Raw genomic sequence first — 12,925 nt, forward strand, 5'->3', positions numbered from 1 at the left:
GTGTTTCTTATCTGTGTAGGTGAGACGGTCCCGATGCAGCCTGATCTAATGGTCTATCAGTGCGCGGTATGTGATAGGATTTTCCACACCGAGGAAATGTTCCGGGATCATATGAAAAAACACCGTTCACCCCTGTATAGAAAGCATAAACAATTCTCCATCTTTTGTGGAGTATGCAATAAACAGTTTGCCCATAAAAGTAGGTTGGAGGAGCATATGGTGAAACACTCGAATGCAAGGCCTTTCCAGTGTCAGAACTGTGGTGTAACTTACAAGCACAAGAAACATCTCAACCATCATCTCTCGGTGTCCCCATCATGTGGTCCCAAATACTGATGTTCACAGACCCTGTCAAAAAGGCAACCTCATTCTCATTTAACATAGAACCTCGCTCTGGTTTATGAATTATAGCATTATTCTTGTAACCAAGAAAGGTAGCTGCATTCTGGTTTGTCAGATAATAAAAGCAGCCTCATTCTGGTTTAACAAATGAAAACAGCCTCATTCTGGTTTAACAAATGAAAACAGCCTCATTCTGGTTTAACAAATGAAAACAGACTCATTCTGGTTTAACAAATGAAAACAGACTCATTCTGGTTTGTCTAAGAAAGGTAGCCTCATTCTGGTTTAACAAATAATGTTGCCTCATTCTGGTTTATTAAAAAAAAAAAAAAAAAAAATAGTTTCCTTATTCTGGATTACTGCCAACAACTTCATAAAGTATATAATTGGTATTCTAATATGGCAATATTGTGGTTGCACAAATGTGAGCATTTCCATCTTTTCTAAAATAATGAATTGGTCTACTAATGAATTGGTCCACACTGACATGTTAACACTTGTTTGTGTACTTTGTGAGAAATACAATGCTGTTATAACAGAAATGTTGGTGTCAGTTCTGTGAAAATGATAGATTATGTGTGGTAGACTGTTTAAACCCCAAAGACAAGTCATTTTTTCTATTTTCAGTGCTCTGATTAATCCATTTTAGTGAGTGTGTGCATGTCAGAAACCGGTTATTCCATATACATTTCTGTTAAAACCTATAGAAATCCTGGCTGCAACGAAGAGAGGTTTGAATAAGATTTGGAATAATTTGTATCTTATCCTGTTGTGTTTCTTTACTGGATGGTGTATAAAGCTGAATGTTTAATAAAGTTTTAACAATCTATCCTGGTATGTTTTATATATCCAAAATGAAAAGTTTTAAAGATGCTGATTGTCATTGTCCTGATCCTCACAGTCTTTATCATTGTCATCGTCATGTACCTCGTTAATTCTGATGATATCACTGTCATCGTCGTGTACCTCATTAATTCTGATGATATCACTGTCATCGTCGTGTACCTCGTTAATTCTGATGATATCACTGTCATCGTCGTGTACCTCGTTAATTCTGATGATATCATTGTCATCGTCATGTACCTCGTTAATTCTGATGATATCATTGTCATCGTCATGTACCTCGTTAATTCTGATATCATTGTCATCGTCATGTACCTCGTTAATTCTGATATCACTGTCATCGTCATGTACCTCGTTAATTCTGATGATATCACTGTCATCGCCATGTTCCTCGTTAATTCTGATTATATCACTGTCATCGTCATGTACCTCGTTAATTCTGATGATATCATTGTCATCGTCATGTACCTCGTTAATTCTGATATCACTGTCATCGTCATGTGCCTCGTTAATTCTGATATCACTGTCATCGTCATGTACCTCGTTAATTCTGATATCACTGTCATCACCATGTACCTCGTTAATTCTGATGATATCACTGTCATCGTCGTGTGCCTCGTTAATTCTGATATCACTGTCATCGTCATGTACCTCGTTAATTCTGATGATATCACTGTCATCGTCATGTACCTCGTTTATTCTGATATCACTGTCATCGTCATGTACCTCGTTAATTCTGATGATATCACTGTCATCGCCATGTACCTCGTTAATTCTGATGATATCACTGTCATCGCCATGTACCTCGTTAATTCTGATGATATTGTCATCGTCGTGTACCTCGTTAATTCTGATGATATCACTGTCATCGCCATGTACCTCGTTAATTCTGATATCACTGTCATCGTCATGTACCTCGTTAATTCTGATGATATCACTGTCATCGCCATGTACCTCGTTAATTCTGATGATATCATTGTCATCGCCATGTACCTCGTTAATTCTGATGATATCATTGTCATCGCCATGTACCTCGTTAATTCTGATGATATCATTGTCATCGCCATGTACCTCGTTAATTCTGATGATATCATTGTCATCGCCATGTACCTCGTTAATTCTGATGATATCACTGTCATCGTCGTGTACCTCGTTAATTCTGATGATATCACTATCATCGTCGTGTTCCTCGTTAATTCTGATATCACTGTCATCGTCATGTTCCTCGTTAATTCTGATGATATCACTGTCATCGTCATGTACCTCGTTAATTCTGATGATATCACTGTCATCGCCATGTACCTCGTTAATTCTGATGATATCACTGTCATCGTCATGTACCTCGTTAATTCTGATGATAAAATCAGAAATATGAATACAAACTGGATAACTAACACTTAGGAAAAAAATCATGGGAAATTACATGAAAGAAATGATTCATGATTCGAGATGAATGTTGATTGAGGATTGGAAAGGAAATCCGGTTCAGGCTGTGATAAGGAGCAGCATGTCCCCAAGGCAAAGACCACTGGACGGAGTCAAATTCTCACAGCTTCTGTCTAATATCCAATGGAATGGTGTCAATTGTAAAAGTCTATGGAGGTTGTATATAATTTAGGGTCAAACCTAGGGAGATTAATATGCTTAATATAATTATAAATAGATATTTGGTACCGGTCGGCTATATATACAGGTTACTGGTACCGGGTCGGCTATATATAGGTTACTGGTACAGGGTCGGCCATATATAGGTTACTGGTACATTTACAGCTATATATAGGTTATTGGTACAGGCTCAGCTATAAATAGGTTACTGGTACAGGGACAGCTAAAAATAGGTTATTAGAAAAGCCTCAGCTATAAATAGGTTACTGGTATAGGGACAGCTAAAAATAGGTTATTAGTACAGGCTCAGCTATAGATAGGTCACTGGTACAAGCTCAGTTTTAAAAATGTTATTGATACAGGGACAACTAGAAAGAGGTTATACAGTACCTGGTCATCGATAAATAGGTAATTATTATAATAAATGAACGCCATAATGTATTCTGATTTTGATCGGGAATAGACGCATGCAACATTCATTTGTATAAACACCAGAAACTTCAGAGATTTGGTGTTTTGTAAGAATGTTTAGCTATGGAGGCGTGATAAGGTGTCGCCATGACAGTGTCTACATTACAATGGCAGTGTACTAAAAAGTGTTTCTTATCTGTGTAGGTGAGACGGTCCCGATGCAGCCTGATCAAATGGTCTATCAGTGCGAGACGTGTCGTGTGATCTGCCACACTGAGGCAATGTTAATGGAACACAAGCGCGAACACGTGACAGAAGATTATGTCTGTGATATCTGCAAAAGCTTTTTCTTAGATAGAAACTGCCTGAATGAACACATCAATAAAAATCACAAACAATACTCCATCATTTGTGGGGTGTGTAACAAACGATTCGCCCATAAAAGTAGGCTGGAGGAACACATGGTGAAACACTCAAATGCCAGGCCGTTCTTCTGTCAGCATTGTGGCGCAACCTACAAACACAAAAAAAATCTCAAACACCACCTCTCTGTGTCCTCATCATGTGGTCGCAAGAGTTTTTGAATTATTTAACTGGAGTGAGTTATAAATATCTAACAGGAGGTGGACGAACATCTATATTGGTGGGTCGGGATTAACATCTATATTGATGGGTTAGGGAGAGACATCTAGCTTGATGGGTCGGGACCAACATCTATCTTCATGGGTCGGGAGAGACATCTAGCTTGCTGGTTCGGGAGAGACATCTAGCTTGCTGGTTCGGGAGAGACATCTAGCTTGCTGGGTCGGGAGAGACATCTATCTTGATGGGTCGGGAGAGACATCTATATTGGTGGGTCGGGAGAGACATCTAGCTTGCTGGGTCGGGAGAGACATCTAGCTTGCTGGGTCGGGAGAGACATCTAGCTTGCTGGGTCGGGAGAGACATCTAGCTTGCTGGGTAGGGAGAGACATCTAGCTTGCTGGGTCGGGAGAGACATCTAGCTTGCTGGGTCGGGAGAGACATCTAGCTTGCTGGGTCGGGAGAGACATCTAACTTGCTGGGTCGGGAGAGACATCTAGCTTGCTGGGTCGGGAGAGACATCTAAGCTTGCTGGGTCGGGAGAGACATCTAGCTTGCTGGGTCGGGAGAGACATCTAGCTTGCTGGGTCAGGGAGAGACATCTAGCTTGCTGGGTCGGGAGAGACATCTAGCTTGCTGGGTCGGGAGAGACATCTAGCTTGCTGGGTCGGGAGAGACATCTAGCTTGCTGGGTCGGGAGAGACATCTAGCTTGCTGGGTCGGGAGAGACATCTAGCTTGCTGGGTCGGGAGAGACATCTAACTTGCTGGGTCGGGAGAGACATCTAGCTTGCTGGGTCGGGAGAGACATCTAGCTTGCTGGGTCTGGAGAGACATCTAGCTTGCTGGGTCGGGAGAGACATCTAGCTTGCTGGGTCGGGAGAGACATCTAGCTTGCTGGGTCGGGAGAGACATCTAGCTTGCTGGGTCGGGAGAGACATCTAGCTTGCTGGGTCGGGAGAGACATCTAGCTTGCTGGGTCGGGAGAGACATCTAGCTTGCTGGGTCGGGAGAGACATCTAGCTTACTGGGTCGGGAGAGACATCTAGCTTGCTGGGTCGGGAGAGACATCTAGCTTGCTGGGTTGGAGAGACATCTAGCTTGCTGGGTCGGGAGAGACATCTAGCTTGCTGGGTCGGGAGAGACATCTAGCTTGCTGGGTAGGGAGAGACATCTAGCTTGCTGGGTCGGGAGAGACATCTAGCTTGCTGGGTCGGGAGAGACATCTAGCTTGCTGGGTCTGGAGAGACATCTAGCTTGCTGGGTCGGGAGAGACATCTAACTTGCTGGGTCGGGAGAGACATCTAACTTGCTGGGTCGGGAGAGACATCTAACTTGCTGGGTCGGGAGAGACATCTAGCTTGCTGGGTGGGGAGAGAGTTGGAATTCTGGGAGGATTGATAACGCGAGTGTGATATTCTTGTCTCTGGTATATTCCATTAATCAGAAATAAAATCAGTAGCTTGTGTATATTCACACTTGTTGACAATATTCTTGATGTGTTGTTCGGTTGGCTTGTCTTAAAAATGTGTAAAAAAAAAAATTGTATGATTTCTGAATATTTTGCTCTATTATTGTGTAATACTGGAAGGATAATAGCAACTCATAACTATCATGTTACTTCTCTCAATGTGAAGGATAGGGTTGTGTTTAAATGTGTACTTAAGACAGACGTTCTGTTGGGGAAAACCAGAACATGACATAAGATGGACATTTCTGAAGATTCTGCCTGAGATTTAGTCATATTTGGTGATGCTGCTGATACCTGGTGAAAACCAGGGTTACATCGTGGTATATGATGTTGTCTCATACCCAGTTTCATTCTTTATTGACGGGGTCTTGTCAGGCAGTTTATGTGGATTGCTGTATTTTGTTGACATTAGTTCAGATAGATGTTTGAAGAATATTTGCAAAGCAAAGAAATTATTTTTTCATTGTCAATGTCATCATTTTCTACAGTGGAATTTAATTCATCCTGACAATTTGACAGCTGGGAAAAAAGACAAGAAAGCTGACATAAACAATGACAAATGCTTTTGGTCGGGGCCCTGGTCCTAACTCCATTACTGTAAGCAAGTCAGTTAAGTCCTGGATTCTTACCAGGTAATCGCCTAATGAAACATGAGTTTCATCCATGTTCTTATGTACATTGTGTTCGACTGTTGTAACATCAATTATTTCAAACTTTGGTGCTGGACTTCACAGGCTGCCACTTTTATTTTTTAGTAAAATTTGTATGTTTAGATTGGCAGAATGTCAGCTGTCGGTCAGTGTTCACAAACGTATCACCAAGGTTCTCTGTTTAGTTGCAGACACTGCAGTAGATGTCGGGCAGGGGTCTGGTGTCCTGAGCCAAGAGACAGGTTCTGAGACGGGATTACGTCTGGATTTTACCTGTAACATCTGTCGGTTCACGACACCATCACATGACGCACTGCAACGACACATCAAACAGCACCGGCCGCAAGCATCGCATGTCCAATACGACGCCCCATTCGCATGTGAAAGTTGTGGTAGGACATACAGAACTAAGACCGGCCTTAAACTTCATGTCAATACAAAACATAAGTTGGAATTCCGTTTCACCTGTGAGATCTGCAATAAAGGGTTTAATGTGTTGTGTAACTTCCGGGGACACATGGCAAGCCATAATAAAACATTTGTGGAAAAATGTGAGAAATGCGGATCAACATTTCCTCATCGGGAAAACCTAATCACACACGAAAAGTTCTGTGTTGGACACAAACTATTCGCCTGTAAAAAATGTGGAAAATCTTTTAGTAACCATAGTAACCTGATGGAGCATATACTCACAAAACATGATGCAAAAAAATCTGGACCAAAATAACTTTTACCTGGAAATAGGTACACATAAACACTGAGGCTCTGTCATACACATGAGTGTCAGACTGCACATTGTCCATTTACAAGTGTCCGACAATGGCTACTTAGTCTCCACATTACGAGTGTCCTTGGCTACTTAGTCTCCACATTACGAGTGTCCGACAATGACAGCCCATTGTTGATTTACAAGTGTTAATCCCAAACATTGTTCATAATTAATAAGTTTATTTGTTAAACCGAATAGGACACAGACCATTGGTCAGTACAATTGGGGATATAATTGGTTGTATCAGGCCGAATAGGACACAGACCATTGGTCAGTACAATAGGGGATATAATTGGTTGTATCAGGCCGAATAGGACACAGACCATTGGTCAGTACAATTGGGGATATAATTGGTTGTATCAGGCCGAATAGGACACAGACCATTGGTCAGTACAATAGGGGATATAATTGGTTGTATCAGGCCGAATAGGACACAGACCATTGGTCAGTACAATTGGGGATATAATTGGTTGTATCAGGCCGTTTAAGGGGCTGCTTTCTACTAGCTTTATATAGGCTGTAGACTTGGACAGATAGACAGACACACACAAAACGGCTATTGACCCTGGCTCGGACAGATGGACAGACACAGACGGAACATGACTATGAAGTGGAGGAAAATACCTATTCCTACAAACTCTGTAGATTTGCTGATCTGTTTATAAATACACTGTATATTATAGCCACTAGCTACCAGGTATTTAATATTTTGTATCCTACACTTCATAGTCATGTTCCGTCTGTCCATCTGTCCATCTGTCCGAGCCAGGGTCAATAGCCATTTTGTGTGTGTCGATCTGTCCATCTGTCCAAGTCAGGGTCAATATTCGTTTTGTGTGTGTCTGTCTATCTGTCCAAGTCAGGGTCAATAGTCATTTTGTGTGTGTCTGTCCACCTATCCAAGCCAGGGTCAACAGTCATTTTGTGTGTGTCTGTCCATCTATCCAAGTCAGGGTCAACAGTCATTTTGTGTGTGTCTGTCCATCTATCCAAGTCAGGGTCAATAGTCGTTTTGTGTGTGTCTGTCCATCTGTCCAAGTCAGGGTCAACAGTCATTTTGTGTGTGTCTGTCCATCTATCCAAGTCAGGGTCAATAGTCGTTTTGTGTGTCTGTCCATCTGTCCAAGTCGGGGTCAATAGTCGTTTTGTGTGTCTGTACATCTATCCAAGCCAGGGTCAGTGGTCAGTGGTCATTGCTTTGTCTGTGTCTGTCCATCTGTCCAAGTCAAGGTCAGTGGTAATTGGCTTTGGGTTCTGTCCCCCTGGCCGGGACATACCAGAGTCTTTAAAAATGGTAGTTGCTGCTCCTGCTTAGCGCTCAGCAAATAAGGAGTGGGATGACTGGTTCGCCCGTTGTCAGTATAATGTGACCGGGTGGGGTGTGTTGCTGGGTGTCTTCAGCAGTATGCTTCAGTGAGGTAGCACTCTAAATCGGCAAAAGATCCGGCCTATCACAAGGAGACTTCACACGAACATACCGCAGCCTCCCAAAACACACATACGCACTCGCTACACGCATACATGTCGCACGCACAGGAGGCCGTCCTTAAATGACCTTAGCTGTTAATAGGACGTTAAACAAACCAAACCAAACCAAACCAAACCAAACCAAACCAAACCATTCCTTTGTCTGTGACCATGAATAGTAAACTAGTATATTTGCATATCTCGGTAATTCTTCAACAGATCTAATTTGTTTATTAGTTCAGATTAGGTGTGGACCATGTGTACAATATTTAGGATCAGTGCTTCATATGAAGCCAAGACTTCTGCTGTAGTCAACCTAGCATGAGATTGAAAGGGAAGTCGACCAAAAAAAAGAGAGGGAGGGGGGAGGGAATTAATAGGGGACGATTATCAATCCAAGATATTGTAATTATGGTAGAGAGAGAATGAGAAAGTGGAAAGAATTGGAAGCTGTATAGATAGCAGAGTATGTTTTGTATTTCCACCATCATGTTCAGATGTTTGATTTTGAAAATAAATGTTGTAAAAAGAATAAATCGTTATCATTGAATTGAAAGACAATTTCTTATCTGTTCAGGTCCCCAGCCTGCCCCCGTGGGAGTCGCATCCTCCCTGACAACACAAATAACCATGGTGACTCATCCGGGCCCTGGTGGGGTACAGCAGGGGAACCAGGGGGCATATCGAGGGCCCCCAACAGGGGCTGAGGGGCAATGGTCCTATCACTGTGATATCTGCCCAAAGTCCTTTCTCACAAAGATGGAACTTAGTGTGCACCTAACACAGCACCAGCAGCAGAAGAGATATCGCTGTGGGATTTGTCGGTATTCCCTCTCAGACCGAAGTGTGCTGAGACAACACCTACTACAACATAGTAACGAGTTCACACACTTCTGTTATCCCTGTGGCAAGGGCTTCAAATCCTACACAGGCCACTATCGTCATGAAAAACTCTTCCATCGTCCACAAACCAACAACCCAAAGTGTCAGATTTGTGGGCGACAGTTCCCAGATGACAGTAGTCTTAAAATCCACTACCGCAGACATTCTGACGATCGTCCATTTAAATGTGAAATGTGTGGAAAGTCTTATAAACACAAGAAAAGTCTACAGGATCATACATGTATCCCATAGCAACAGGACCATACATATATCCCATAACAACAGGACCATACCTGTATCCCATAGCAACAGGACCATACCTGTATCCCATAGCAACAGGACCATACCTGTATCCCATAGCAACAGGACCATACATGTATCCCATAGCAACAGACCATACATATATCCCATAGCAACAGGACCAATCAAAGTACATTTGGAAAGCAAAGGTCATTACTGGATGACCTTCAGAACTGTGGAAAAAGAAAAAAAACTGATGTACATACCCCTTTTATACAGTATCAAACAAATTTGAGATTTCATTGACTAGTTGTCTTATACATTTCGTGTGAATGTTAATCGACTGCCATTAATTTGTATTACCTCAGTATCATGTGGAGTACAAACTTAACACAAATATATTGGTGATCCTCATGTACCAGTGTATTGGATGGTGATTCTCCCAGGATTCCTAGTCTGTACCCATATTGTAGTGCTCTACAAACTCACGCCTTCCGGTGTATATACTGATGTATTTGGTCTGTGAGATTAGATTAAAGTATTGCTATACAAATCATCCTGTCTTCAGTGGTTTTTTCGTTGTGTATTTATCCTGAAATTATGACAAATAACTTGAAGGGAAATATAGTATTGGCCTATCGGTGAAAAACAGGGAACTTTACAATATGCCATTTCTGACATGGTATGAGTTGTCATTAGGAACCTTACAATATAAATGTTTGTGATGGCCTGTGAAAGTTTTCATCTTTTACCTGTAAGTCCTATTGGTTTTATAACTGGCCGTTGACATATCTCAGCACATCTGATGTGTTTAAAGTGTTTTGTCATTCTATTTGAGTGGAAATTGTTGTACTCGGATCTGATATAGTCTGTATAGTCTGTATAGACCAGACCCTCAGGCCTGGCACTGTTCCTGTGTATAATGAACCTGTGTAATCAAGAAACCTGTTTTAACTGGAGGATTAGCTAGATACCTAACTTTGACGTTGCTGTCACATACTCGTACATGCTTTCTATCTGATGCCGTATAGTGAGTATACCTTGACTGAAAGCCTCTTGTTTTGATTTCAGATTTTCCTGTGGATTCTTTGTTGCAAGGCAGTGTTTTAGAAAACCCTGTCAATCTAAAGGGCCTCAACTGGGCCAAGCAGCACTTTGGTGGGGCTGAACCTGACTCCCCAGGGAACAGACGCTTCAAAGGGCCCCACCCTGGAGAAGGGGATGGGGAGAAGACAGTTAAATGTGGTTTTTGTTACATGCCCCGAAGCAGTCGAGAGAGCCTGCGGGAACACATCACCACACACCATGGCGAGGAGTACCAACATATCTGTTATGACTGTGGTAAAGCCTACCGCTCCATGGCTGGCTACCAGAAACACCGCAAGATCTACCACGGGGAGGGTCGTAACTGTGTAATCTGTCAGATATGTGGTAGTGTGTGTGCCAACAACAGCATGCTGATGAACCACATGAGGTCACACACTGACGTGCGCCCCTACATGTGTAAACGTTGTGGCCGCTCCTACAAGTACAAAAGTCACCTCAACGAGCATGAGCGGAACTGTTCAACCAGTGAACAAAGCTCACAGCCCTCACAGCCATCACAGTCACAGGAGAACACAGAATGAGTCTGGTAAATGTTCGACCATTAATCTGTCTTTACCACCACAATAACCCCTATAACATTGTGTTACCACCACAATAACCCCTCCACATTGTCTTTACCACCACAATAGCGCCTCCACATTGTGTTACCACCACAATAGCCCCTACCACATTGTGTTACCATCAACAATAGCCCCCTACCACATTGTGTTACCATCAACAATAGCCCCTCCACAATAACTCCTACCACATTGTGTTACCATCAACAATAGCCCCCTACCACATTGTGTTACCATCAACAATAGCCCCTACCACATTGTGTTACCATCAACAATAGCCCCCTACCACATTGTGTTACCATCAACAATAGCCCCCTACCACATTGTGTTACCATCAACAATAGCCCCTACCACATTGTGTTACCATCAACAATAGCCCCCTACCACATTGTGTTACCATCAACAATAGCCCCCTACCACATTGTGTTATCACCACAATAGCCCCTACCACATTGTGTTACCATCAACAATAGCCCCCTACCACATTGTGTTACCATCAACAATAGCCCCCTACCACATTGTGTTATCACCACAATAGCCCCTACCACATTGTGTTACCATCAACAATAGCCCCCTACCACATTGTGTTACCATCAACAATAGCCCCCTACCACATTGTGTTATCACCACAATAACCCCTACCACATTGTGTTACCATCAACAATAGCCCCCTACCACATTGTGTCACCATCAACAATAGCCCCTCCACAATAACCCCTACCACATTGTGTTACCATCCAAAATGATCCGTACCACATGTGTTACCTTCCACAATAGCCCCTATCACATTGTATTGATATAGATAACTATATATAGATACCCTATGAAGTGATGTTAACAAGACAATAGCTGTCATGGCTTGATCTACAATACCATATATCTGAAATCATTTACATTGTATAAGTTAACTACATGATTCAATGCATGAATCCACAGTGAATTTCTGTTACTGTTTTGTCTGGTTTTTAAGAATATCTGATTTTATGAAAATGATAGGGAAGGAATGGTAAGTTCCATACTTGTATTCCCACCAAGGTCATAGGCCCTGGATCAGATCACACTACCAATGTCATAGGTCCTGGATCAGGTCACACTACCAAGGTCATAGGCCCTGGATGAGGTCACACTACCAAGGTCATAGGCCCTGGATGAGGTCACACTACCAAGGTCATAGGCCCTGGATCAGATCACACTTCCAATGTCATAGGCCCTGGACCTGGTCAGTCTACCAATGTCATAGGCCCTGGACCTGGTCAGTCTACCAAGGTCATAAGCCCTAGATCATGTCAGTCTACCAAGGTCATAGGTCCTTGATCAGGTCACACTACCAAGGTCATAGGGCCTGGATCAGGTCACACTACCAAGGTCATAGGCCCTGGATCAGGTCACACTACCAAGGTCATAAGCCCTGGATCAGGTCACACTACCAAGGTCATAGCCCTGGATCAGATCACACTACCAAGGTCATAGCCCTGGATCAGGTCACACTACCAAGGTCATAGCCCTGAATCAGGTCACACAAACAAGGTCATAGGCCCTGGATCAGATCACACTACCAAGGTCATAAGCCCTGGATCAGGTCACACTACCAAAGTCATAAGCCCTGGATCAGGTCACACTACCAATGTCATAGGCCCTGGATGAGGTCACACTACCAAGGTCATAAGCCCTGGATCAGGTCACACTACCAAGGTCATAGCCCTGGATCAGATCACACTACCAAGGTCATAGCCCTGGATCAGGTCACACTACCAAGGAGGTCATAGCCCTGGATCAGGTCACACAAACAAGGTCATAGGCCCTGGATCAGATCACACTACCAAGGTCATAGGCCCTGGATCAGATCACACTACCAAGGTCATAGGCTCCGGATCTGATCAGACTATCAGGGTCAAAGGTCCTCGATCAAGTCAGGACTACCAAGGTCAAAGGCCCTGGATTAGGTCAGGACTACCAAGGTCAAAGGCCATAAATCAGGTCAGACAACTTAGGTCAAAGGC

General features: G+C 42.9%; 1 protein-coding gene across 23 annotated transcripts in view; it reads left to right on the forward strand.

Annotated features, from left to right (window-relative positions):
* Window positions 1-12,925, forward strand: part of LOC117336858 (zinc finger protein 37-like) — a 117,428-nt gene that overhangs the window by 45,861 nt on the left and 58,642 nt on the right. The window contains exon 6 of one of the 23 annotated variants that reach the window (XR_004534674.1): window positions 20-114. The exons of 18 other annotated variants lie outside the window; for them this stretch is intronic. Coding sequence is in view for 4 of the 5 variants with exons in the window: in XM_033897558.1 (XP_033753449.1) it covers window positions 10,333-10,889 (557 nt within the window). In the remaining variant the exon portion in view is untranslated. Of the gene's footprint in view, window positions 1-19; window positions 579-6,088; window positions 7,178-8,716; window positions 9,818-10,332; window positions 10,895-12,925 lie in introns of those variants that run through there. 4 more of the 23 variants (XM_033897558.1, XM_033897559.1, XM_033897563.1 and 1 more) reach the window with 4 other exon arrangements.

This window comes from Pecten maximus, chromosome 10, assembly GCF_902652985.1.
Source record: "Pecten maximus chromosome 10, xPecMax1.1, whole genome shotgun sequence".
NCBI lineage: Eukaryota > Metazoa > Mollusca > Bivalvia > Pectinida > Pectinidae > Pecten > Pecten maximus.